Genomic DNA, 27,244 nt, shown 5'->3' on the forward strand with positions numbered 1-27,244 from the left:
GTTTGCCCTGGTAATTCAGGGCCGCTTTGAGCTGGGCTTCATTTTAGCATGAAATGTTTCACAGATGGGACCAACAATGCTTCTATGTACACATATCAAACAGGCCTTGAAATCCAAGGAACTGCTTGATGTGTGCAAACCGAATGTCAGAATACAGTTTAGAATCAGAAACGTGCCATTAACTTGATGTGACATTTTCATTGGCCGTTTGTGCCGTAATATAAGCCACGCAGTTCAGATGTTTAGAGCAAAACCAGCTTTAACTTCTCATCCATGTGGAATACAATGGAACAAGCCCAAACCTGAGCAGCATTAATATGGCCTGTGTCAGTGATACCTGTGAGGAAGGCAATTCAGCCTGACAGGTAGGTCATGGAACATCTCATTTATATAATCTGTTAAATATGTATAGCAGGGGGTGCTGGAGGGGAGGCTTTAAATGTTTGTTTCCTTTTTAGAAAAATTTCATAGATTCGCGTCACACTCCTCTAACTGATGCCATTTGCTCAAGGCTAAAAGACAATGGCTGCATTGTGAAGCTAAGAATGATTTTCCCTTCTAAAAGGCTCAATTTGCAGGCTAGACATGGTGAAGCTGTTATATAAGCCGTGATTTCAATGACATACAAACTGCAAGGAGCCTGTCAAGTCTTTCCTTTAGTTTCAACACTCATCACTTTGATATTAAGTAGGAGAAGCCATGAGCAGATTGTGTGTCATATGTGTGTGTTCCTCTGTTAGTATGGACATGTACCAAAATTTTGTTCGTTGATACCAATTTCACTGTTCTTGATATCATAGCAAAGTCAACAACAACACAACTTGTGCTATGGAATTTATTTTTTATATATTTAAAATAATTTGATCAATTTTTGCATTATTTATTTTAGTAATTGATTTAATGAAAAGTAATGTATATATAAAATATGTTATATATTTTTTATCTGCAGGGGCTAGTATTATTTTGAAACATACTTTATCTTATGTATTCATTTAGGAGCTTGTGCGCAATTCAATTTGAGGATTCCAAAGATAAAATATTGTTATTTGCATTGTTATTAGTTATGCTGTCTATGCTGGTCAATCAATGAATGCTGATCTAGTTTAAGATTTCCAGTAAGCTTTATTTAATATGCTTTAAATGAACTGCATAACCAAGAAAGGTATTGGCATACCATGCATTCAAGCTGAAACATTGTAAAATCAATGGCTCAGTTAAAAGGTGAGCTGCTTGACCTCAGGGTGATGGTCAAGAAGTTAAAAGGCTGCATGACAATTTGAGGCATGCTCCTAGGGAGGGTTACAGGTCAACATGTTTTCAGGCATGAAAAACAAAGCAGTAATGAACTGATTCTGGTCTACAAGTCTTCTCTAATTTGTCCAATCCAGCTCTGTCTTTTGAAGTGACTCATTATGAATTTACGAGGCAATCACAGAGACACAGAGTAGTACCACCTGTTGAAACCATATATATATATATATATATATATATAGTATGTTTGTGTGTTAGTGTGTGTGTGTGTGTGTGTGTGTGTGTGTGTGCGCCTGTGCGTGTGTGTGTGTGTGCGTGTGTGCGTAGGGTTAAAGCTCTAGCCAAAAGCATCCCATGGCCTGATGAGTTAGTTAGTTTAGAGCTTTATTAATCCCTTGGGAAAATTAGTTCAGACTGTTGTGGTGCTACACAAATTCAATCAAACCTTAACAGGCACACATACAAATAATCAAAATACATTTAAAAAAAAAAAAAAAATCAACTAAATTTATTACATAAACATATTGCTTGATTCTGGCAACTCACTTGGTTGTAAACTGTTGTATTGGTAAAGCAAGCAGCTGTAGACATGTTCACAGCTATAAATGAGTGACGTTTTGTTTGAATCATGATAGGGAGTGGTTTTCCAAAATTGTTCTTTTTTTTCTCTCTTTTGAGTTTGTTTTGCTTGTTATGGTCTTTAAAAAAGCTCTTTTTGGAGCACGGGACGTCCTGGAGTAGAGCTCTTGTTTTATGGTGCTCTGTGCTGATGATGTAGTAGGAGACACATGCTAAGCTGTAGTTGCATCATTTTTAGGTTGCTTGATTCATGAATATGTCTTTGTTCACATCCTGTTTGTCAGACAAGGCTCACTGGAGTGAGTGCTTCCCTTTGCACGTTGCATGCAGTGGCACGTGTTGGAAGCACTTGTCATTATAATCACTTTCCACTCAACCACCTCCCCAATTTTCGCCTATGGCCCTAGAGGTGAGGTTATTTTGGCAGAGAATGTGTGGCTGGACACCCTTCTAGACAAGATGTAATGAACAGTGGTTAGCAATGGGCACAGGCAGACAAGTGCCGCTGTGATGATGAAATAGAGGGATACTATATCTGCACCAGGTTATTTCACTGGAGGAAGGGAAGTTTGTGTCATCTTCCTGTCCATTTCATGTCCTGCTTATGTACTTTATCAGTCATTGTCCTCTTGGTACTCAGACACTCTTTGGGCTTTTTGCCATTGTAGGGGTGCCCCAAGTCTGTGTACTAGGTCCAATCAAATTTTGGAGGGAACACTCTGACACAAGCACAGACTTGCACACCCACAAACACAAAAGCTGCAGGGAAAAATCCTTGATGGAAGAAAATGTGAGAGAGCGCTTGGTCGAGCAAGACCAGTAAATGAAAACCATGCTCACCCCCCGCAAATGTGTGTGTGGATTGGTGAGGGTGGGTGTGCTTGAGGCATGCATCAGCAATCTCCTCCCTCCCTGGTCACTATACATCCTGGAGGACTTCTCGCACTGTCTATCACTCAGCAGAAGCACACGGTGAGCTCAAGACGTCCTGACTTGACACTAGCACCAGCAGCAACAGACTTAGAGAAATCGGTCAGCATCCCTTCTCGGTTCGGAGCAGAGCACCATGGCAGGCAGCACTGTCCTTCACTTGGGCTTCCTTCTGAAGCTTGCAGGAATTCTCCTCCTCACTTGCAGCACAGCACAAAGAGTCAGAGGCAAGTTCAGCACCATGGTGCCGCATACTCACAGTGTCATGCCCTTCAGCACGGGGCACTCATGTCTTTTGGTGATCAGTGTGTTTTTTATGATGCACCTGTTTGTGTTTCTGAATGTCATGCATTTATTTCTGCAGTAGGTCTTGTAAAATTAGGATTGTAATGTGATCCTAAAAAAAGATTTCTGTAGAGTTGCAGGTGCATGATTAACCTGTTGCATTTGCATTGCAAGATGCCCTGAACAAGCCATTGGTTTTATTTTTCATTCATTTTTAGGAACATTCCATGCATTTTGCAGGTGCATTTGGGCATGCGTGAGCAGATTAGTAGCGAAATTATATGCAACATGATTACATTTGGGGTGTAGCGAAACTCTGCAAAGGGAAAAAATGGGGTTGGAGCCTGAAAAAGTACTGGAAAATGAGGCACGTGCAATTTGTCCAGTGTTGTCCAGAATCCAGCTTCAGAAACCAACCAGGCACTTGCGAGATGCAAAATGGCAGATAGACAAAAATTTAAAACAGTGCTAATGGTTACCACATGGTGTATGAAGCTGGCCAAAATCAAGTTGTATTACTTTTTTTTTTTTTTTTTATGTATGCATATGTATGTGTGTGTATATATATTCCATGATGGTGCTTGATTGTGTGTTTTAGGGCTTGTTGAATGAATACATTGCACCTAAGTATTCTGTTCATGGTGCATTTTTGTCTGTGTCTACATATGTTCCAGCACCTGCCTCCTCTGTGCCAGCAGTGTATGTGTGTATAAGCATGTATCTTTGCAAGATCTCTAGCTCCCAGCGTCCCTGAGTGCTTAGATTAGCTATGACATTAGTAATACAAGCTCTCGGTTCACTATCAGTCCTCATTTATCAGCTATTAAAAACCACCTCCATCTCCGGAGGGGAGGAATGTCTGCACTGGCTCAGATCCCTGTCTCTTGTACCGAGTTTCATTCAGCACAGCTAGTCAACCAGCCCAGGAGCGTTCTGTGTTTATCTTTCGTTAGCCAACTTCGTTTCTTGAAGACAGAGTTTAAATTACCGGGTGGGGCTGAGTTCAACAAGTGTGAAGATGCATTGAAAATTGATCTTCTCATCCCTGCTGTAAAGAAACACACTTATCTGGTCCGGCTGGTCTGGATTGCTGGTTTTAGGCTGGTTTTGGGCAATTTTAAACTGGTTCCGCTTCACTGAAGTAGCTGAACATCAGTTTGGTCAGGCTATGCAACCAGCTAAACCAGGTAAGACAAGCTTGATCAGGCTGAGAGACCCTCCAGACCATCTTAAACCATTTAAAACCAGCAAACCCTCTTAGGCTGGTTTAAGTGTTTGGGTTTTTTTTTTTAAGCATGGATGAACTTGATTGAAAATTGACGCCTTAAAAGCACACAGCAGTTCACGTGGCTCAGATGTAGCTTCTACTTGTTACTGTACTTCAACTTGCTGCAGGGCAAAGGTGGCTTAACAAGTCATGTGCAGGCAGACGTACTGTAAAAACAAGCACTGAAGGCTCACAATGCACACTCAGAACCGAAGCCAAACAGTATCAGAAAAAAAAAGAAAACCTTGAATTGTGAGAGAGTATGTGTTTAGGATTGGTGTTGACAATGAAGGGTTGTGTGTAAGCAACTAATACCGGTTGTTTTAATATTAAAATGTGTCTAAGTGAGCACCGGAGTAAAGTCAGAACAAGAAAAAGAGGATGAAAGGATTTGGGAGGTGAAAGGAAAAGGAGAGCAGCTGTTGAGTGCAGAGATCAGAACTGTTGTAAATGTGCCTGAAAGAAGAATGATTTGCAGAAGTCTGGGAAAACAGTAGATTTACACTCTCTTCGTGCCCTCAGGTGATTCGCTTCTTCTGAAGTTTAGTGCCATTTTTTTTTTTTTTTAAATCATCTCCTTGGATATTTGGGTCATGTTTATCGTGTAATGTGGTGTGCAAGAGCCTGGAGTTCTACATAAGGACTAGATTTCTGGATTTTCCATGAAAATTGCTGACTTAAAGGAATAGTTCACCCAAAAACAAAATCTGTCACAATTTACTCAACCTCATGTCATTTCTTTACTGCATTGTTTTATTATTATTATTATTTGCTTATCCTCTACAAATTAAGAAATTGTGAACCTCAACAGTGGAAATAATTGACATTCATTTTTTTACACTAAAGTCACTTGGTGGCTGTTCATTGTAAAGCCCAGAGATCTCTTCTAATTTTCTTGAAATTGCTTATTTAAAGTCTTAAACATGACAAAAAGTAACAGAGCAAAATCAAGTTTGATTTGATAAAGCAAATTGATTTTGAATGCAGACTTGGCAAGTGCTTTGTGTTTCATGGCATGTGTCCAGGAGAAATGCTGTGAATCAGACTGACCCTTCCAGAAACCAATGCGTTTGTAAATTATGTTTCAAGTGGAACAAGTGCCAGATGTCCACCTTATTCATGCACAAGCTAAAAAACGAACCATATCTGACAGAACTGAGCTTGGGGCAGGGCAGTGGATGGGGGCTGATTATTCGGAGTCTAGAAGTCATTCAACATCAGTGCCAGGAAAGAGCATGCATGATTACGCTTGTCAGTGGTGTCAAATGAGATATACCTTTGCCCAACCTTTGCTATTTATCCATCCTTCAGATTTTTTTTAAGGTACAACATCAAATCTTTGGATTCAAAAACCCAAGAAAGAATTACTGATTAAATGGATTTATTTTCTTTTGCATACATCTTCAATTCGATAATTTAGCAATAATTTTATTTAGTTCACAAAGTAAGGTGCACAACCTAACTTGTCTAAAAATCACAGTATTACCAAATAGGCAAACCAAAAACACCACTCTGCCGCCAATGTCAACCTATCCATGACTCACAGCCTTGGCCCCAGTCTAAAGCTACAATGACATGGTTAGGAATTGAAAAAGACATCTGAATGAATAGGTGAAGAAACAAGACTGTGCCTGCCTTTTAATTATAGTTAATCAAAGTGATACGGTGCACTGTTGTGTAGGGAACACCTAAAGTAGAGTTCATTTTCAAGTGTTCTTCACTGAGCTGTTTATTTTACAGTGATCCCAGTGATTCAGTGGTTTGTAGTTATTTCCCTCATACAAATCCAGCCGCTTCCCTGACCACACACGCTTCCTCTATTCTGTTTGTTTAACTGATTTCAAAAGATTAAGACGACGAGTTACTGAATTAGCCTGTTGACTTTCCACACGCCTATGCTTCAATGTTGTGTGATTCTTCACAGACAGTTCAGAAAAAAAATACAACTACAAATCAATCTGTCATTATTTACTCACCTTTGTGTCTTTCCAGACCCATATGTTGCTATGTTTTTCTTTTTGAACATGAAAAGCACTAGCACCCATGCATCTATTTTCCAAAAGTGACCACTGAAATTCACAAAACAACAGTAAAACACCAAATTATCATTTAATTATCATTCAAGTTGTCCAGGAAATTCATTTACTTAATACAAGTTTTCTGAAGTCATACAATAGTGTGGAACAGATTGAATTTAAATCATTATTTATTGAAATTCTTCCCCTCTGGTGTGCTGTTGACTCAAGAAGCACTGCAACTCTATCAGTTGTGTCAAGAACTGGATCAATTCATTATTATTATTATTATTTATTAAGGCTATATGTTTCATTACACTGGCTGTTCCGGTTCACAATCAGACTGAGTAGTTTTTGAATTGAATGTCTAGTTCATCCAAAGAATAAGCTCAAAAGAAAAATTCATTTTTTCAACTAATTGACTCAATGATCTGGTCACAGCAGTTCTTGAATTACCAACTCACTAAAAGACTTGACTTTCTTATACAAAGCTGTCATATGACTTAAGGTAACTTGAAATGTGTAATTTAGTGCTCTATCATGTGAACAATTTTACGATGTATATCGGTGGTCAATAGGAACTGTTGCTGTTCGAAAAGATTTGCATCAATATTTTTCAGAATCTTTTTTCTCTACCGACGTCGAATAGTTTTAGGTTGGCGAGTATGTTATGGATTTTCATTTTTTTGGCGAACTGCCTGTTTAAAGAGCTTGATTAATGAGAGCTTTGGCTGAAATGGTGCTTCGTCGAGACTTTGACAGATAGGGGCGATGAGTTTGACCTGCCAAGCTTGCAATTACTTTTAAAGTTAAACACCTACATCACTTTCCAAAGGCCCAGACCAACCAGTTTAAATCAGTTTAAGGAGGACGTCTTGTGGCCTCTTTAACTCAGCATTAAACTGTTCTGATTGATGGAGAAAAGGTGGAAGCGAAAAAAATCTCTGCTTAGCCTGGTGGCTTGTTGAATTTAGAATGGGCCTGAAACGGACTCGAGACATTTTCCATGCTGCAAATTATCCACTGAAATGGCAGTGAAAGACTACACTGCTAGAAAAGAAGCTAATTTATAATGAATTGATTGGTGTGGGATTGAATAGATAATGATCAGATAACTTTAAATGTGGGTCTGTGTCAAATTCTTGAAACTGTACAGAGCGTCAAATGCTCATAATTCCTCTGACTGTAAATCTGCGTTACTAGTCCATAATATTGGAGGTCCATATGCTACTGTGATTTGAGTGAAGTGATGGGAAGCTCAGCTGTGAAATCCATTGTCCTTGATTTACCTCAATGATGATTTTCATGGCACACAGTATTGTGCTCCTCAAAAGAGCCCTCCTCCGTCCCCCTTTGGCCTCAAAAATCAACAATCTCCATTCAATACCCGGAAAACATAAAGACTTACTCTTTAAGTAATTAATCATTTATTCATTGCGGTGTTCTGAAAGTAACTCTTTTTGTACATTTCCTTTTTACTGCCATTGAATGTAAAAACACAGAAACAGAAAACATTTGAATAGCTGCAGGTCTGTTTCTTAACCCAATTACAAGTGTTTCAAACACTTCTTTTTGCAGTAAGAAGACAGAATATGAAGGTTCGAATCAACGCGAGTGGGGATACCATAGTTCTGAAGTTCGTTCGACCCAACCCTGACATCAAACTTGAAGGCTACATTTTAGGATATGGTTCCAGCATGTTCTCCAAACAGTTCATTCAGCTTCCAGAAAATGGGGAACCCTATGAGACCGAGATTGGTAAGTCCGAGTTTAACCACAGGCAGCCATTATTTCACTTAAGAGCCCAAATGAAGCCCACAAAACAATCATTAATGTTGTTTTATGGGTTAGCATGGGAATGGAGGAGTAACCACAAATGTTGATTCCTTGCCCCTTTTAAACCACTGTCTTGATTTGCACACCCATGTTTGTGCCAGCTCTGCCATTATTTGAAAACAAAAACTGTAACTGAATCCCAAATTAATGCTATTTGTTAAAGGTTTGGTAACCACAGTGTTTGTCATCACCAAAAACCCACACATCACGCTTGACAAGGTAAAAAGGTCACATATTACTCCAAAGAACACTAACCACTTTTTTTTTCGTCTGTAAAATAACTTCCTGTTGTCCATACATCATGTCGTTCCTAGGAGCTACAATCCTGGAGTTCATTCTGAGAAGGATAGGGTCAGGTCAAAGGGACCCTAAAGCTAATGTTAGTTTTTAAAAACCGGCTCATGCCAGGTGTATCATTTTGCTTTTTCAGGTTTAACAGAGTGCGGTTGATTGTGGATTTCACTGGATTTTGCAATACCATATTGGTTATTTGTCAATATTTAAGAAGTTTGTCTAAATTCGGTATTGGCCGATATTGGATATTTAATTGGTCATAACCATTTCTCAAATTTTTACATTTTGGATTAAATTTGATGTTATTTAACATGAATTTAAAATTTATAAAAAAAAGAAAAGAAAATATACTAAAAAACAAATTAAACTTTTAGCAAATCTCAATATGAATATACATGTACAAATTGTACATTATAATGCTGTGACATGTAAGTTTTACCTGTAGCAATTGAATTAATGATTTTAGTTTTGGTGTTTTATTTGAACAAAATTGGATGGAATTTTACTTTTGTCTATTTATCGGTTATCGGCTATAACATGAAAATAATTATCAATGTTTTGTAGAATTTTTATATTAGCTTTTTATCAGTTATCAGCCATAACATGAAAATAAGAAATTTGTTATATGTCACCTTTTAATACTGACCAATTAGCTGTTAAAAGCAATTTTGTCTAAATAATCATCAGCTTATTAGTGTCGGACAGAATTTTAAAATAATAGAAAATGCGATTTAAGATTTAAGACTGAAGTGGACAAGGTCTCAAACTTTGATGTTTTATAAACAAGTTTCGGGAGGAGCATGCGCAGATAAATAACGCGGCCAATTCATCATCATTAATCACATCCATCTATCCAATCAGCGCAAGAGAGAACCCCTATAAATAATCAAACCAGTCCTACCTTCGTTATTCTAGATTTTCAGCATCACTCAACCACCCCAACTTCTCACCTTCAGCTCGTTCCTAACCTAGCACAGGGAAGAACACTTGGGGGGAGTACTTGGATCTGGGGTAAACGCCGAGCTTGGACCCCTCTCCCCGGTCAGGGGGAGTAACCCGGGCTCGTGAGTAAGTACCGAGTTTGGAGTCCTCTCCCCGGACAGCACGCCAAATACGCATAACCGTTTACTCAGTTTATTGTATGTACGTGTGAACTCGTGAAGTCAAGGTCTTTGAGGTTCAGCTCAATGGAAAGCACTGACACAAACAAAAAAATATAATTACACATTGCTGATTATGCACTTATCCAGAAGCTTGCAAACAAAGCATTTTTTGTTCCAAAACTAACAAAATCCTCTAAGTTGTTGGCTGCTTTACATACACAGTCCAACACAGGAACACAGAGTCACATTATTATTCAACATTGGCTGCAAGCAGTAGGATCATTTCACTTGAATTTACAGTGTGTGCTGAGATTTCAATATGATACATGTGCACAACAGATGGTCAAATGGCAAAAGCAGTTATTGGCATCTTCCCAACTTGACATGCCACACACACATATACTTATAAATGTCCAGACTTTTGTGGACTTTGGTACTGCCCATCAATCCAATGGGCTTTTTTGCCTAAATGAGTTTTCCTGTGTAGATATTCATAACTGCTAGAAAGGCATAATTGACAAACTTGTCACCCCAACAAATCAAATTTTGGCAAATGTGCAATCTAATTATGTTACAGTGGTAACACAGATGTTTAGCAACCTTTGTCATCATAGCTATAAACTGTGTGAAAAGCTTCACATTAAACAACTCAAGACATTTTACTGAACAGAAGTTTACCATAAACGTTCAGAATTGTGGGCCAGTGACAATCAGAGTGTTCTTGTTACAGAAAAAGACCATTTAAAAAAAATATCTATCTTAAACCACATGTAATAACTAATTAGTAAAAAAATAAATACATTATACCATTTTTAACAAACTGTTAAATTTAATGGCTCATGGTATAACAAACAAAACATTTCCCTAATACTTTCAATGTGTAAATATCCTAATAATTTTCAAATATATTTGTTAAAGTAAGTTTATTGTTTACAACCAAAACTAAACATGCCATGTCAGAAAACAGTGGTTCCCAATCCTGGTCCTGGAGAACACCCAGCACTACATGTTTTTGATGTCTCTCTTGTCTAACATACACACCTCTTGAGGTCTTGGAGTCTAATGAGCTGATGAGTTGAATCAGGTGTGTTCGATTATGGAGATATCTAAAATATACAATGTTTTTTTTTAGGTTATTTCCTTCATGTTGGATTGAATTTCTTGTAAGGATGGTTTTGTCTGAACCCTTAAATAACTTGAGATGCTTGCTTTCACAGATGCTGAGCCCAAGTATCTGGTAGCTGTTCAGCCCATCCCAACCAATGATGTGAAAAAGCACTGCACAGGTAGGGTGCAATATATATATATAAGAAAAGTATTGGCAATGGATTAAAAAAAAAAATAAAATCCATGACGGTATATTTAGTGGAAAATACACCACAGATGTGCTATTGAGCCAGCGGGAATCTTTGAAGACCTTCTGTTAGCATTGGTTTCTCATAACTTTGAATAAATCTGGGCTTGAAACAGGTAAGGTGAACCTGGACAAACCTCTTCACCTGGTGATCGATTCTGTCACACCGACATCTGTACTTCTGTCCTGGGGAACCTACTTAAAGACGCCCTACGAGGGAAACATCATGAACGACTGCTTGGAGGATGGGTGAGTTACACAAACAACATCTGGATTTTACTTTTTCCAAGATGTTCCATATGAATGTTCTAAATCCCAGAGGAAGACTTAATTTACTTCACCTCATATTTAGGGACCATTTAACCCAAAAAACATTGGGAAAACATTTTATGAAATATCATGGCACCCTGTCTCTAGTATTTAGGGGTCCCGTCCTCAGATGCCTTACAGTGTATTGCAGGTTTTTCTTCAATGTTCTCACTGCGCTGACAAGAGACTGGATTTATGTTGCTTAATCGAGAGACCCATTGCATGAGTGCAATGTTTTTCTACACAGATGAAGAAAAAAAATGTGTGGGATATGGAAACCTGCCACTGCAGGTGTGGTGTGTCTACATTTAAATGCTTTTTGAGGATTCAGGCACTGTTGGGATGCACTGACATACTCTCAGCCCCCCAACTCGCTCTGGTTTTCATTTGCAGAAGTATGTGAACATTTTTCTTCAATAAAGAGAGACTTTTAGAAAGGCCATTGGAAATGTTGACCTGGACCAAAACAATTGGGAACTAAAGTCATGAACCAGTACTCTTAATAAACTTAACATAAGCCCTTCTGTTTAACCCCTGATCACTGTTATGGTGACATAAAACCAGTTTACTAAAATTGTAGAACCTCTAACATGCCAACATTTGATATACAACATACTTTTTTATAACTAGCCAAAACTAGGGTGTAGAAATGATTCTTGAACTTTTTGTCCACTAAATACAGTACTTAACCAATGTGTCTTTGAACCAGGCATTACACCATCCGCTATAGAGAAAGGAACAGGAAGTGGATCTACCAAACCTGCCCCACCTCTGATACTGTGATCGACAACCTCAAGCCCAACACACCCTATGAATTTGGTGTCCGATCCAACAAAGACGACCGTAGTGGAATGTGGAGCAAACCAGTCATCCACAACACGAACATGGGAGGTAACATCCATTTAATTTTATTTATTTATTTTTTTTGATGAGAAATTAAAAAAGATGATCAAGTGTAACTTGCACTGCTATCATTTTGTTTTCAGACAAAAAAATGCAGACAACCTTCAAGTCCAACCGCCCCTTTGTCAAGACTTTGGTATGTAGTGTTGTTTCATGTCAACTACAGTAGCTGTATATACTCTAGTATAGAAGACTTACAGAACAACTGACTTTATCAGGCAAAACCACATGCCATGCACAACATTTAGTGTTTCTCTCATGTTTTTAATGTAATTTAGTAACGCTCTTTTTACAGGTTGCACCCCACAGCAGTCTGTTCCCACCTCGACATGGTAAGACCATCTACTACTACTTTTAAGAATTGCCCTATATGTAGTAAAGTAAACAAGATAATTCTGTCATCATTTACTCAGCCTCATGTCATTCCCAACCCGCATGACTTACTAACTTCTGTAGATCCCAAATAACTTGACAATAGCACACTGTTCTTTGCCATACAGTTAAGGCATATAGTGATAAAGGGCAGTCAAACTTGTCAAATGACAAAAGAGCACCTAAAAGGTATCAACCATAGTAGTTTTGGGACACCTGAAGAGGTTAGGTAGATTTGAGTGTGGGACATACCAAAATTTGAAGGTGAACTGTCACTTCTGCCATTGGTCAAATAAACGGATAACTCCCACCCAAACTCACAATATTGGTTGAGGCACTGTGCTATGCTAGGCTGATTGGAACCCCAAAAACAAACAAAGGAATGTTTTGATAGAAGAACCAAGTTTACATTGCAGGGTTAAGTAATTTTTGGCAGAATGTTTTTCTTTTAATCTTTGTGTAGAATGATTTTTTTTTTTTTTTTTTTTTTTTTTGGTCTGATCTTTTTGAAAGCATTTTCTGTCGGTTTCTTCCTTCACAATCATCTTTCTAGCTCTCCACAACATAAGCCAGCCAGGACCGCCCAAAAACACAGGTGTTAATGGAGGTCCCAAGACATCTTTTGGTAATTTTCCCTCTAACTCTCTCTGCACTCTTCTTTCATGCAGGATTTGGTTTTATTCCAGTCATTTGCTTTAAATTTGCATTTGAAGTCACAGTAAAGACATTGAATACTTTCTCCCTCTCAAGAGTCCTGTTGGGGATGCCTGCATGGTTTTTCTCAGTGTTTTTTTTTTTTTTTTTTTTTTTACAAAAAAACATTGCATTATTTTCCACAGTGCCACCAATGGTCCAGCAAGGAACTGTGGCTGCTCCAAGAGCCAATGAGCCAAAATGGCCTCAGCTCCCATCCGGTAACCAAGAGACGTTTTGTTTTAAATCGCTCTGCTTATGAGCAGTCAGTTGTTAGTTGCTTTGCTGGGCATGGGTGGGGATTAAAGACATCCACTGTTATGATTGGCTGCATGCTGGCATGCCTTGTAAGACATTGAGTTAGAAAGTCCTAATTCCACCGTGATGAGGATTCCTGACCAGTCGGCTCCACAGTGAGGAGCAAGTGTGAGAGTAAGTTTTCCCAGGGATGTGCACAGCAAAAGCCCCTCTGTGGTCACGCATGGTCACGCATTGGCGCGGATTCTGTAGGCCTGCTCACGCTCCACCCATCAGCACCATTCAGACTCTCTGTGTCCACCAATCAGCTCTTTCCCTGTCATGCTCATCTATGTCCATCCAATCCCCCATCATTTAATCACCTGTCAATCACATCATAACTGTTATAAATGTTTGGTTTCCCAAGTCCCTCATCTGATTTATTACTGTGGACATAAACGGCACTCTGCCTTTATTTTTGTCCTTTCCCCTCTTTGTCCCTCTTTGCCACTATGAATTCTTTGTTTATACAGTATGTAGTGTTATAACAGCAAATTATGTCTCAATTAAGGCTTATCACACTAAATAAAATAATATGACCATGATTTACGGTAAATGTGCTATTTACACATGGTTACCATAAGAGAACGTTTGCAAATATCAGAGTACCATAATGTAAAGCCACCACTGCACCATGGCAATGGCAGAGTACATTTTTTTTTAAAGTTCCATTTGTCGGTCATTATGTGGTATTACCAATTTGTAGAAATCATCATTACATTTTTTTTTTTTTTATCAACTTGGACTATTTTTTTATAGTTTAACAGTTTAGCCTCTTTTTCTTTTCTTACATTTTTTGATCTCTAATCTTGTTTTCCATCTTCTAAGCTTCAAACCCATCTCTCTTTTTTCTGATTTCATCAACCCTTTCATTCATTTGCAGTGTTTTTGCACTATGTTTTGCACCTTCATTCAGTCTGCATGAAGTCACTGCACGCAGAGAAAGAATCAGTCCCATGACAGTTCTGGCAGGGAAAGGCAGAATTCTGGGAGTCCCACCTCCTTTCCTGTCTTCCCCTGTCTCTGAACTCTGGCTAAGATTTCTCTGAGCTTTTCCACTTGGAGCCAAACTGATTATGAGACCAAAGTCATCAAGTTCATTCTCAACCCCCCTGAAAAATAAAATCATAAGAATAAACGCTCAGTGTTGGTAATAAGCACTCAAGCATACGTACCATCAAGAATCAATAGTATGAAACTCAGTAATTGTTACAAACGTGTTTACTATCAAACATTTTTTTACAAAACACTCTTAAAAATAAAGATTGTTAGAACTGATGGCTCCATGTAGAGTCTGTAACATCAGTGGAAACTTTCCATTCCACAAAAGGTTCTTGATAGTGAAAAAATATTGATCTTTATAATGTCCTTCAACATAATGTAAAACATGGTTCTTTTGAGAATTAGTCACTGAATGGGTCTTTGGATAACCTTCTATGACATCACTCCAAACCTCTCCCTTACCCATTTGGATCCTTTAGTTTTAGGAGTGCACAGTTCATCTTACTGGGACTCTTCTCCAGTCATGGTCTCAATAATCAGTCCTGCTGGAAAATCCAGATGAAACCAGTTTAAGGTGGTCCAAACTGCTGGTACAAGCTAGATGGATTCTAGATGGATTATCAGTGGTCCTACCACCCGGTGGGACCTCTAATTGACCTGGTTTGAGATGCTAGTCCACTTTGGCTAAGTTGCTGATCCGATTAACCATGTTCCATCTTCAACTGGTTGACCAACTAGACCACCTTGAGGTGTACTGACTTGGTTTTTCCAGCATGGAGAGCTCATCTGCTCATTTCTCCTGAACAGATTCAGACAGTCATGTTAGAAATGACTCCTCTCACCTGGTGGAGTTCCGTCCCATCCTTCCCCAATTCCTATCCACTAAGCCCTCCCATCCTTCAGTCACCCCTACCCCCTATTCCTTACCCAGCAGTGCCCGGACACCCCTACATGGACACCCCCAAACCAGGGCACCTAGTGCCACTCAGATGCCACATAGTTCCTCCGGTAATTACTATGTTTCCTTCTTGTTCTTTTTTAAAGTTCTTAAAAAAATACTTCTTTCAGGATCTGATGGTTGACAGGTAATGAGAAAATAAGATACTGCTTCAGTGAGTCACTTTTTACCAAATATATACTTGAGTATTTTTATTTTGCCATAAGCCGTTCAACCTTTGGCTTTGCGTTCTACCACTGCAAACTTAGTCTAAACACAGGAATATCAGACTTCAAAGCTTCATTCATTTGAATCTCTGCTTTTTGAGGTGGTTTTGGAGAAAAGTAATATGCGGGAAATTAATGGATGTTCAAACCGTGTTCCAATCGAATGAAGTAATTCGGTAACTTCAGCCACAAACAGACATTTTTTCACACTCCAGCTCAATGGATTACAGGAAGAGCTGTCTATAGTCTATGTGAGCAAGACCGCCAATAAAAACAGCAAGAACCGGTGACATCAGTTCACATAATCCTCTCATTTATTTGCTCTGTCAGGCAAGCTATCACAACTGTCCCATCGGTGTATATCATGTCTGTGTTACTGTCTGAAATCCGCTTTCCTGTATCCTCCTCTACACCATGCTTTGTCTTCACAGGACAGGAATGCACTGCTGCACTTTACTGTAATCATCAGCACATCAGATTTAGTCTTACCACAGTCAGAACAGACATTATGTATTGTTAAATTCTCACATCATTCGGTTTTCTATAAACAATAGTTTCTGTTCCAAACCTTGGAAGCTACTTATACTTATTGTTAGGCATCATAGGTTTTCCAAAGTGCACGTAACATGATTATCGAACGCATCCAATGTAGGAAAGCCAATCCCATTATGCATTGCTACGTATGTTCAGTAATAAATTTCATTCAAAGTGGCGAATAAAGCGGAGCAACTTTTAATTATAGATATAATTCTTCCAGTAGCAAAATGTATCAATTTAATTGTGAATTAATTAACTTATTTAATGTTATACAAAATGTTCAAGTGTTTACCAATTTTATGCCTATTAAAAATGTTGGGCTGTTAGTTTAACAGCATGCTAACACAAAACAATTGAGATTGGAGGAGCATTCTTTTGAGTTGCTAGCTACAGAAAGTGTTCCAAATCATTCACTCAAGAGGGTGATTTTGGTTAGGATGCTGCCTATGTATGCAGCAAGGCAGATAACTTGTTTTTTAAAAGAAGCTCTTACGTTGTCCTTATGGTGATTATACTGTACTGGTACTTTTAGTTCAATTTAGATATCAGAATTGTTACCTGAAACATGACTAGCTAACTTTGACATCTCTCATCAGCCCGCAGATGGCAAATCTTTTTAACACATAACAGTACCTGCCTCAGCATGCAATGCTTCCCAGAGTAACCAAAGTTGCTGCTGTTGTTGTTCTTTAATCTAGATAAGAGCATCCGGAGAGACTCCATCTCTTCTCTTCCACCCAAACCTGTCGATTCAGTCCTAACAGTGACCACAAGGAATCAGACGTCCATGGGCAGATACCATTTCTCTCTCTCTAATGGCATGAGACCTTCTTCCCCCAGGCTTGGTGGTGACTCGTCCAGAAGATATGGGGGTAAAAGACATTACTCTTACCCCTCTTGCTCCAGTCTTTTTCTTTCTTTCTTTCTTTCTTTCTTTCTTTCTTTCTGATTTTCTTTTATGTTGTATTTATTTATTCATTTAGAGAACTTGCCTCCTTTACATCAAAATAATTATATATATATATATATATATATAGTTTTTCAAACAAAAGACAATTTTATAAAATTGAATTTAAATAAATGATAATTAGGTTTAATTTCAGTGGATATTTCAGTGGATATAAAATTATGATTTAAAATATATTATGTATATTATGAATTTGTAGTATTAATTATTATTTTATTTTTTTTTTTACTAGAAAACAAAACAAACTAACTAAAAATACTTAAGATAATATTTTTCCCCTCTCTGTTCTCCCCTCTCAACTATATATATCCTCCCCTCTTAGCTAAGTAATTTTTGTTGCAGTTCTCTTGGGGCAGTTTCTCTTCAAGAGCCAAATTTTCTCCTTTGCAACATGTGGTTTGTGTGCAAACTGGCCATCATACTCTGTCACTACTGACAGTTTTACTGTCAGTGAAATATGTGTGATTTAGCCCCATAGGCACTCAGACCACCAACATTTGCACTGATATGATCTTGAAAGCCTTCTCTTTTCCTCAGGCAGTTGAACGGCAGCCTATTACTCTATGTAAACCCCCAGTTTCCTTCAGCTTCTGTGCACCTTAGCAAAACAACAATATGATGCTACCTTAGTCTTCCTTTTCTCCATAACACCCACTCTTTTCCCCTCCAACAGCTAATGGTGAGCTCCATAAGGGACTTTCTCTCCCCAAACCAGTCATGTGGTCCACAGCAAAAATCGGTAAAAAGAGCCAACTCGTCCTCTGTTTGTGTTAGCCATCATTAACCTGCAGAAAGTCTGTTTGTGACGCAGCCCATGTGCACATGTTGATGTCCTTCCCATCCATAATCTCCTGTAAACTCATATCTGTCCATCCATCCATTCATTCACCAGTCAAGCCATTTGCTTGCAAATCTGCCATGTTGTCCATTGACATTTGTTGTCGTTTTGCAAGCTTCTGCAGATCCCGTGCTGCCACGAGATTTGTGTTAAAATGGTCAAAGCTTTTCCCCAGATGGGTTCCTTTAATTTCTAAAACATCATGGTGCCGTAGGACATTTATTTTCAAGAGAAAAACATGTCTTTTTGAAGGACACACAAACCCACCCCATTGTCCTAAACTGTCTCATAACATTCTGTGGCTCTTTTAATTGTGCATTACAGCAATAATGTTTGAAACTTCTGCAGAGGACTGTAGCTGCTTCTGGTTAAAGTTCATTGTGTGCATGACAACTTGCATGCTTTGATATATTCTTGAGCTTCCATGCGGTATGAGGGCTTTTTAGTCTGCCAAATTGTTTATCTGTGTAGCAAAATCAAAAACAGCCTGAAATTATACTACTTACCATTAACTATTAATTCTCATTACTTTTCTTTTCAACAAAGTTGACATGGCAAATGATGCTGGAGAGCAGCTTACCGAGAATTGGTTTAGCATCATGAATAAAGCTTCAAAACAGAATTGATTTAGTGCCTAGATGACTAGCAAAATCATAAAATTAAGGTATCAGCAGAAAAACAGCCAAAGAATATGTGCTGAATCCGCATAGCATATCAATTCTGACTAGTTTTGGAAAATGCAGCAGATTCCACAATTTGGCATACTTTGTAAAGACTGTACAGCACCACTGCAGGTCAGATACTGAAGTGACACTTTACATTTCCAATAGGATTTTTAACTGCATTGAACATCTGGATATTTGTCTGGTTGTAACACTATTCCCTATTATTTGATCATTTGATTAATTATTGCTGCCGTGATCAGTAGAAAATCTACACAAATAAAACAATCACAGACAAAATAAAGTCTGCAAAATGATTGCCACAGCTTATTACTTACAGCTTGTGCAAAAATAGTGAAATAAAACAAAATTAGCACAAACTGTTTACATTCGTTTTCTTCTACTGACCAATAGTTGGAGATCCGAGGAGGCCATGGCTAGCTGGCTTTTACTGAAGAGAGATCCTATGGCAGATTTGTTTGACAGTGGCTGCCTGAAATCGTCTAACCACAAAAGTTTTAGATCACCCAAAACATCGGGCAACACCACCAAAAATCTCGGCTAGCTCTCTGGAAATTACTTTCCCTCTGCAAAAGTATGACATCTGTTGGTCCTTAATTTTATTTTGAGCAAAGTTTGGCTTTTTCGCCACCCAGCTTTGCAGTTTTGACTTGTCCCACAGGGTTTAGGGAGCTGAGCTTCTTTTGATTGCCCTGTGATGAACTTGAAGGTTTCACAACTGGTGCCTTGGATATAAATTGAATCAGTTTTCCTGGGAAGAGTCCACTTGCTCTAGCCTGTTTGCTTTTGGCTCGACTGCAAGATGGCACTGAGAACTGAAGCCTTGAAAGGCAGTTGAAGTGCCAATGTTTAGACTTCATCCATGCAATCAGAAAGAAAACAGGGAATTTTATTCAATTTGCCATTAACTTCACAAGTGAGCTTGACCTCTCAATTTGCTACTCTCGTTTAGAAAAACATCGAAATTGCCGGTTCACAAAAGTAAACAAGAATTTTGTTCAATTTTATTATTTAGAGTATGAGATGCTCCAATTCCCATAAATCAGGAGAAAGATTTTAAAACCTGTGTTTTCGTCTTAGGAAATTTTATGCTTGACCACATTGTGGTTCAGAATGAGGGCATTCCATCTATTGTTCCATATTTTGAGTTAAGTTAGAAACTTGCTGCTGTTTAATTTGGATGTATTACTTGATTGTTAGATATTTGACACTGTAACAGACATGGTTAATGGACAACTGGTATTTTTAAGGCACACATTTTAGGTTCTTCACTAAAATGTGAGAGAAATTCAACAGCAGTGATGTGTTCCACTATTTTTTATTTTTATAAAACTTAAATCATGAGTTAAGAGAACATGATGAAGATGTGGGAATATTATGAGAATGTGTGGTGTCTATTTTTGACCTATTATAGTGCTTTTGGTATCATTTTTGACTTACCGTGTCCATGTTAGTTAATAGTGGAAACAGATGAAGGAAATGGGAGAGTAGGATATCTGAATCTAGCAGGATTTCACTTCACGACTTTTGCTTCCATCATTACAGGTTCTCCAGCTGCACGCCTTCCTATTCCAGCAAAAAAGCCCAATCTTGTTGGCAATCCTGGAGGATTAGGTGGGTAAAATGTTAATTAAATGTCCATCTCTTGTAACCCCATAATCTGCCAAATGAAAACTATAGAAATATTGATGTAAAAATGTGTTTTGATATACTTTTCTCCCAGTTAACACTAAACAACTTGAGAAGATGCTATGTTTAACAAATATTTAATGAATTAATTTGTGTAAACAGGAGACAAGATAACAGACTTGAATCAGGATAAAGCTTCCATCTTGAAACCCAAGCTGCCACCTGTAACAGCAAAACCAACCAAACCAAAGACAACAACATCTCCCACAGTGACAGGTTTGTCTTCATGTGATGGTTTGTATTATTCTTCAATGTTATGCTGAAGGTTAAACATCTTTGGAATACATTTTTAGATGATGTATAAAACTATGCTGGTTGAAACAATCGGTTAACAATAGTTTTGATATAGTCGACACTGTTTGTTCATATGTTTGGTGTCTTAGCACCCCGATTTGAGACATGGGAGAACTCTTCAGTATTCAGCTCTGTTCCTGCTTCTAAAGTTGATGCCATGGGCAAAGAACGCTACATTGGTAATAAGACTTCTTAACTGCTGTAGCTGTACATTCCAAGGACTCTAAATGATGCAAATCTGAGTTTCCGAGCCAAAGCAAAGAAGAGCCTGTATTTAAACATAAATATGTTGTTGTCCAGCTCCACATGTGGTCTATAAGACGGATAAGAAGCCAGATGAACCCTGCTCCATCACCACCTCTCTGAGTTACTTCCCTGAGGCGGAGGCTGGAGAACAAAATGTCACCAACCCTCCAAGAACAGCCCCATCCAACCTCACTGTTGTAACCGTGGAAGGATGCCCCTCCTTCATTATTCTTGATTGGGAGAAAACAGATAATGAGACGACAGGTAGGATCGAGGGATGAACTGTGAAAGGAAAACCATGGTCTAATATCGATTGGTTTCTATCTGAGGAATGTAATGTGTGATATGTTGTGGTGTTAAAATGAAACTGATCCTTGTCTTCAATTAATCAAAGTGAAAGTTTAGGACATGACTCAAAAACCATTGCCTTTGATCAGTCAAAAAAAGAGTCAATCAAACACTAACCATTGCCTTTGATCTGTCAAATACTAAAGTTCTACTTTGAATACTCAACTACTAAACCTTGACTTTGGTCAAACACTGTCCCTTGACCTTTATCCGTCAAACACTTACCCTCTAATTTGACTGGTCAGCCTTGATTTTATTCAGTCAAACACTAACATTCGACCTTGATCAGTAAAACACTATTCATCTACAATGAGTGAGTAAAACTCTATTTCTCAATTATGATCAGTTGAACACTAAATCTCTACTTTGACTGGTCAACTTTGGTCAAATTCTTACCTTCTTCTAGTCAAGCAATACCTTTCAATACTCAGTCAATCAGTCCCAAATCCATTTCCTTTTCTTTCTTTTTTTCACAGAATATGAGGTTATCTCAACTACTAAAGGTCCTGATGGTGAACAGGTTTCCATTTTGACCACCAACCAGACTCATACAGCTGTGGAGAACCTCAAGCCAGAGAGAAGGTACAGTCTCAATAGAGAACTCCAATCTCTCTATTTAAGGAACCCTGTTGAATTTTGGTAGATGTATTTTAGTTGATGTGGGTGTCAAATACCAGGGGTGGACGAGGTGAAAAGGTGAGGTTTGGACACGTGCTCTGTGGTCTGGCTCATTTGCTAGCTTTTTAATGAGACTGAATTTAGGCTCAAGAACTGGTGACAGAATATAAACCAGTACATCCTATGGACTGCATCTCAAGGCACGTGGGCCTTGGTAATGTCTCTACATCACACATGGAGGATCCATTAAAGGGGGCCACAGACGTTGAGTCTTCAAACTGCAGAATAAATATATCAAGTGTCAGGGCTTAGAAGACGGGAAATGAGAACCTCATTTTGCTCAGAATTTGACAACATCCCACAAGGTTTCCGATAAAGAAATCTTTTTAAAATACTTTTGAATTAAGCAGATTCACTGCCTTGTCAGGGGCATATCAATAGAACTGAAATGAATATACCTAATGGTTTTATGTGGATCAAAGCAGAAACGTAATGTCCCATTACCTGTCTTTATCTTATCGTATAGTTATGAATTCAAGGTGAAGCCCAAGAATGAACTCGGAGAAGGGCCGTCCAGCGAACCAGTGACCTTCAACACAGAGTCAGGTAATGCATTTTATATTCTTTTTTTTTTCTTGTAGAATTACTTAGAAAAAGAAAAAAAAAAATGTGAAAACTTCTTTACTGCTTATTTGAAAAAAAAAAAAAAAAAAAAAAAAAAAACATTTATCCCCAAAATCAAAGTGATGTGGTGCAATCAAAACATGTAATGTGGTGCTTTATTAAAAAAAAAAAAAAAAAAAAAAAAAAATATATATAAATATATATATATATATATATATATATATATATGTTTAAAAACTCGATATGTGTACACTCACATGTACATTACGGTGTAAAATGTACATTTGTAAAATGTGCCATTTTTGGGCACATGTGGTTTAAACTAGAAAATAATTGAATCTTGAACTTATCTTGTCATAAACATTTTTTAAATATATGCTATTTAAATGTGAAAGCAAGGTCCTGGAGCTATCTGACTGTTTGTTTATTTTAGTCATAGTTCAACCATAAATCATTCCTATATTCTTACATCCCAAACAAATCCTAGTACTAACATAAAATATGTTTGAAAGTGACACATTAGGCATAAAATGCAAATATCCCCAGGGAAGAGCTGCAGATTGGGTTTGCATGCTGTCTGTGCAAGTCCACCAATATTTATGACCTCTTCTTTATCTCTTAGAGATATATCTAATGAATTTGTTTGCTGGTAATATAATGACTTCAGCATTGTTTGGACCTATCACTGCCTGCAGATGCACCCCTGGAGTGCTGTCACACAGCCAACCTTTTCCCGTCTTACAAGCTCACTAGCAACATATCATAAAAAAGGAACAAATAAAGACTCATATCATCACCATGTTTTACGGGAGGGGGCTTTAGTTTTTAACCTTGTCTGGCCTGCATAAAAAAGAGACTAGCGACATAATGGAAAGCAGGGCAAAGGCAATGAGGAATTAAAGAGAGACCATATGTGCGATGATGGGAAAGAAATAGAGGAAAACTGAATGATGAGCTGTTACCGCCAAAGCCCATGAGGCTCAGTCTCTCCCCTATAGCTTTGGCAGATCCGGCAGGTTAGTTCATGCCAGCTGATCTCTCTTCATAAGGGATATTCAAAATCCACTGGAAAGCACAGTATTTTCTGTCTGTTGGAATTTATTGTATTTTTTTTTTCACGTAAGGCATTCTGCCCACCCATGGATAGCCAATGCAGAGTTGGCTGATTTGTGTCAGCAACTTTCCTATGGTCCACAGATCATTATGATTGTCTCTACGACCAGGTGGCTCTAAAACAAAACCATAATTTTTGATTTCACCTCATTCTTGCCCTGTTTTCTCTTGCAGCGGATCCGCGTGTAAGCGAGAACGTTTCAGGTACGCATTTCATCTTTGCACACTATTGCTCTCAGGTGATAAATTCCTAGCTGTTGAATGAATGGATAATGTAACGAGCAGTCCTAGTAGAGGAAAGTAAGAAAAAGAATGGGTAAAGGAGCTGTGGAGACTTCCTATGAATTCACTTCTTCCATACCAAGTTCTCAGCCAGACATAACATTTACCCAAGAGTGGCAAATGGATAACACCATCCTCCTCCATTTCTGCTCTCAAATAAGGGCCTCGTTACTTTCTTGCGCTCATTTAGCTGCAAGAATAGGCCAGTTTGATATCAGTCTCCCTCGATTTCTTCCTGTGTATTTTCTTTTCCAGATGAAAATTATAGAGTAATGGAACAATTGATATAGGGAGCAAAGTTAGCCAATAGTAAGACGAGGTTATGAGAGGAGCTAATAGAAACATAAATCAATTGAGGAGCCCCTCAGCTCTTCATTCCCAGCAGGCCTTTGCTAATATGTGTATAAGCAAAAATGGTGCCTGTACTTCAGTTATCTTTTCAGAAGACCACTGAAAATAACAGTGTTTTATACAGCATGTGTCAGAACATAATATATGGCCTTGACAGTTGATAAAATAACATCTTGGGGTTTCTCGGCATGCCGTTCAGGTAAAGATGCCATTTGGACCCAGTTCCCATTCAAAACCGACTCCTATTCTGAGTGCAACGGGAAGCAGTATGTCAAGAGGACGTGGTACCGCAAATTTGTTGGCATCCAACTCTGCAACTCCCTACGATACAAGATCTACCTGAGCGACTCCCTTAATGGTCAGTCTTTCGAACACTGAAGCATACTATATATTGGGTTCAATTGAAGCTAGAATAGATCATAAATGGCCAACTCCTTTCATCCTCATCCCTTCAGGTAAATTCTACAATATTGGAGACCAGACAGGTCACGGTGAAGACCACTGCCAGTTTGTGGACTCATTCCTGGATGGAAGAACGGGCACTCAGCTCCCTGCAGACCAGCTACCAAACAGGCCAGGTATTTCAACTACAAGAAACCCCAAATATGATGTTATTGTGCTTTCAGTTGACATATGCAATAAATCTGATTATGTATTCAACGTTTTGGTGTTCCAACCCTAGAATGAGTATAAGTCGATCCAATGTAAAAAGCTATTCCAAATGATTCATTCTTGGATTGTATTGAGCAGCTTCTGAACTCAAAATCCACTTGTAGAAGTTAAGAGTGCACTATTCACAAAAATCTTATCGTATGATATATGTCATATATACTTTTACCTGCTTTTTTTTTGAAGCTTGAAATCTCTAGTCCCCATGTAAACTAATTGTATGGAAAAAAGCAACCGGCCAGATCAGGGGACATTGTAAAGGTTTCAAATACAAGTGTGAGTAAATGATTATTGGTTGGAGTCTAATGCTTTTCTTGATGATTTTCAGGCTTCTACAGAGCAATGAGACAAGAGCCAGTCCACTTCGGCCAGATAGGTGGAAACTCCCATATCACCTACGTCGCATGGTACGAATGCGGTACGCCAATCCCAGGGAAATGGTAGGACCGGAGCAAGTGTCTGCAAGGAACCCTTAAGAATAACTCTCATTGGTTGGGGTTGGTGCCTGCTAAGGTCACATGACAGGCTTCTTTTTTTTACTGTTTCCCCCCCACCAATGATGGTGAGTTTGGTCACTCCTCAGCCTACGTCACCAAAGTTAATACCATGTATATAAGTGTATAGGATCAAAGTCAGGGAATACTTTTGAGTGCATTTGTGACATGAAATAGCAGAACAGTGCCTCATATTGTTATTTATCATGCAATAATTAGAACAACGGAAAATAAATCAATAAATACTTAATTATGAGAAAAACACTTTGGATACATTGATGTGATGAACGAAACAAAACAATAAAAGAAAGAAAGGTAAACGTACTTGTTTAAATATTGGGAAGCTGGCTCCCTGAAACTATTTTGATATTTTGTGTAATATTATTTATCAAAGTTTGTGGTTTCTTCATTGGCCTTCTTCCAGTGAGAAAGGGCCAGGTTTTTATTAAGTGCTTTAAAGGCAGCCTGGGCTTTTGTCTACCACCAGAGGCAGCTGTATTAGTTTAGGTCTCTGATATGTGAGATGATATGTATAGCTGGGACTCTTTGTAATGTTGCTTTTATGGACACATTGTACTGGCTCAACAAGTCAGGTTGCCCACACTAGAATAGACACAATGGACTCAAGACAACGACACGTCTTTGTTTACAACGGGTTGGGATGAACATAATCATTTCCTTTACAAACACACATGCAAATACTATTCACTCAGATGCTTTGTACTATGGCTATAGTCTTCCAATGTAAGTCCTGGTATATTTTATGGTTCTAGATTGTAAGGACAGCCTTACACTTGCAATTTGCACAGCACAAATATATTTATATGTATATGGAGAGAGTATTTTTTTTCTGGAAACCTATGAGAGAATAAAAAATCCTTCCCCTTTAAGCTTGTGAACTATGATACAAGTTGAAAACATAAAATAAAAAAAACACTTTTTTTGAGTGTTATCCCACTGAATACTTCAAGGAGTCTTGAAGATCGTAATACTTCAAGAAGAGCTTATCTGGGTCCCATACTTTGTACAGTTGTGTTTTGAGTTTCTCTGACTTCTCCGTATTTTCATGGAATTTGTTTGTAAGATGAAACTGTTGGTTGTTGTTCTGGATTTGTTTTCTTCTGTATGTATTTTACAATAATAATAAAAAAAAAAACTAACTGAAACAAACTAAATTTGTCTCTTTTTTTATCATGTGCGTCTGTGCCATTGTTTTTTTTTCTTTAGATAATACAATGAAACAGTCTTTCAGGTGGGTCTGTTAACACTTGGGTCTCTTTGACCGCTGGGAATTTGACTACAATTAATCTCCACTTAAAGGTGCTGTAGGGAACTTTTGTAAAAAAAAAATATTTTTTACATATTTATTAAACCTGTCATTGTGTCCTGACAGTAGAATATGAGACAGATAATCTGTGAAAAAAATCAAGCTCCTCTGGCTCCTCCCAGTGGTCCTATTGCCATTTGCAGAAAGTCATGCGCTCCCGATAAAAAATAACCAATCAGAGCTGCGGTCCGTAACTTTGTTTGTGTTCAAAATGTAGAAAAAATGAACATAATAAGCGAGTACACCATGAATCCATTTTCCAAACCGTGTTTAGCTTGTCCTGAATCACTAGGGTACACCTATAATAAGTGTTTATATTCGGACTATTTTAGATTGCTTCGGGGATACCGCGGCGGAGTAACCCAGTACCTTTGTGATTCTTCATAGACATAAACAGAGAGAAGTAGTTCCGGCTACAATGTTCTTCCGCAAGACACAAGCAGTTCTGTTTATTAACCGCTAGAGCGTCAAAAGTTCCCTACCGCAGCTTTAACTTGCCTCTTCTCACCA

The 27,244-nt window shown here is 38.3% G+C and overlaps 1 protein-coding gene across 4 annotated transcripts; it reads left to right on the forward strand.

Annotated features, from left to right (window-relative positions):
• The first annotated feature begins 7,909 nt into the window (after nucleotides 1-7,909).
• On the forward strand, nucleotides 7,910-26,577 carry LOC127942503 (target of Nesh-SH3-like). 4 transcript variants are annotated; one of them, XM_052538221.1, is made up of 20 exons: nucleotides 7,910-8,085; nucleotides 10,778-10,846; nucleotides 11,031-11,163; nucleotides 11,933-12,114; nucleotides 12,210-12,262; nucleotides 12,422-12,458; nucleotides 13,052-13,123; nucleotides 13,338-13,412; nucleotides 15,298-15,498; nucleotides 16,890-17,063; nucleotides 20,225-20,293; nucleotides 20,471-20,584; nucleotides 20,752-20,841; nucleotides 20,963-21,172; nucleotides 21,733-21,838; nucleotides 22,401-22,480; nucleotides 23,786-23,815; nucleotides 24,444-24,602; nucleotides 24,700-24,822; nucleotides 25,242-26,577. In XM_052538221.1, exons 1-20 carry the CDS (start codon nucleotides 7,920-7,922, stop codon nucleotides 25,355-25,357), a joined length of 2,259 nt encoding a protein of 752 aa, XP_052394181.1. In that variant the 5' UTR covers nucleotides 7,910-7,919; the 3' UTR covers nucleotides 25,358-26,577. The 4 variants fall into 4 exon arrangements, with proteins under 4 accessions (XP_052394181.1, XP_052394182.1, XP_052394183.1 ...); XM_052538222.1 differs by lacking the exon at nucleotides 15,298-15,498 and adding an exon at nucleotides 17,832-17,897; XM_052538223.1 differs by lacking the exons at nucleotides 13,338-13,412; nucleotides 15,298-15,498 and adding an exon at nucleotides 17,832-17,897.
• The last annotated feature ends 667 nt before the right edge of the window (nucleotides 26,578-27,244 follow it).

The sequence above is a fragment of the Carassius gibelio genome, chromosome A22 (assembly GCF_023724105.1).
Source record: "Carassius gibelio isolate Cgi1373 ecotype wild population from Czech Republic chromosome A22, carGib1.2-hapl.c, whole genome shotgun sequence".
NCBI classification, from domain to species: Eukaryota; Metazoa; Chordata; class Actinopteri; order Cypriniformes; family Cyprinidae; genus Carassius; species Carassius gibelio.

What these genes read in the sequence shown, in the direction of transcription:
- LOC127942503 (XM_052538221.1), top strand. Translation starts at nt 7,920, where the DNA reads ATGAAGGTTCGAATCAACGCGAGTGGGGATACCATAGTTCTGAAGTTC. An exon ending in CCACAACACGAACATGGGAG is followed by an intron (nt 12,115 to 12,209) that starts GTAACATCCATT and finishes TTTTGTTTTCAG; the next exon opens with ACAAAAAAATGCAGACAACC. An exon ending in TGTAAGCGAGAACGTTTCAG is followed by an intron (nt 23,816 to 24,443) that starts GTACGCATTTCA and finishes CATGCCGTTCAG; the next exon opens with GTAAAGATGCCATTTGGACC.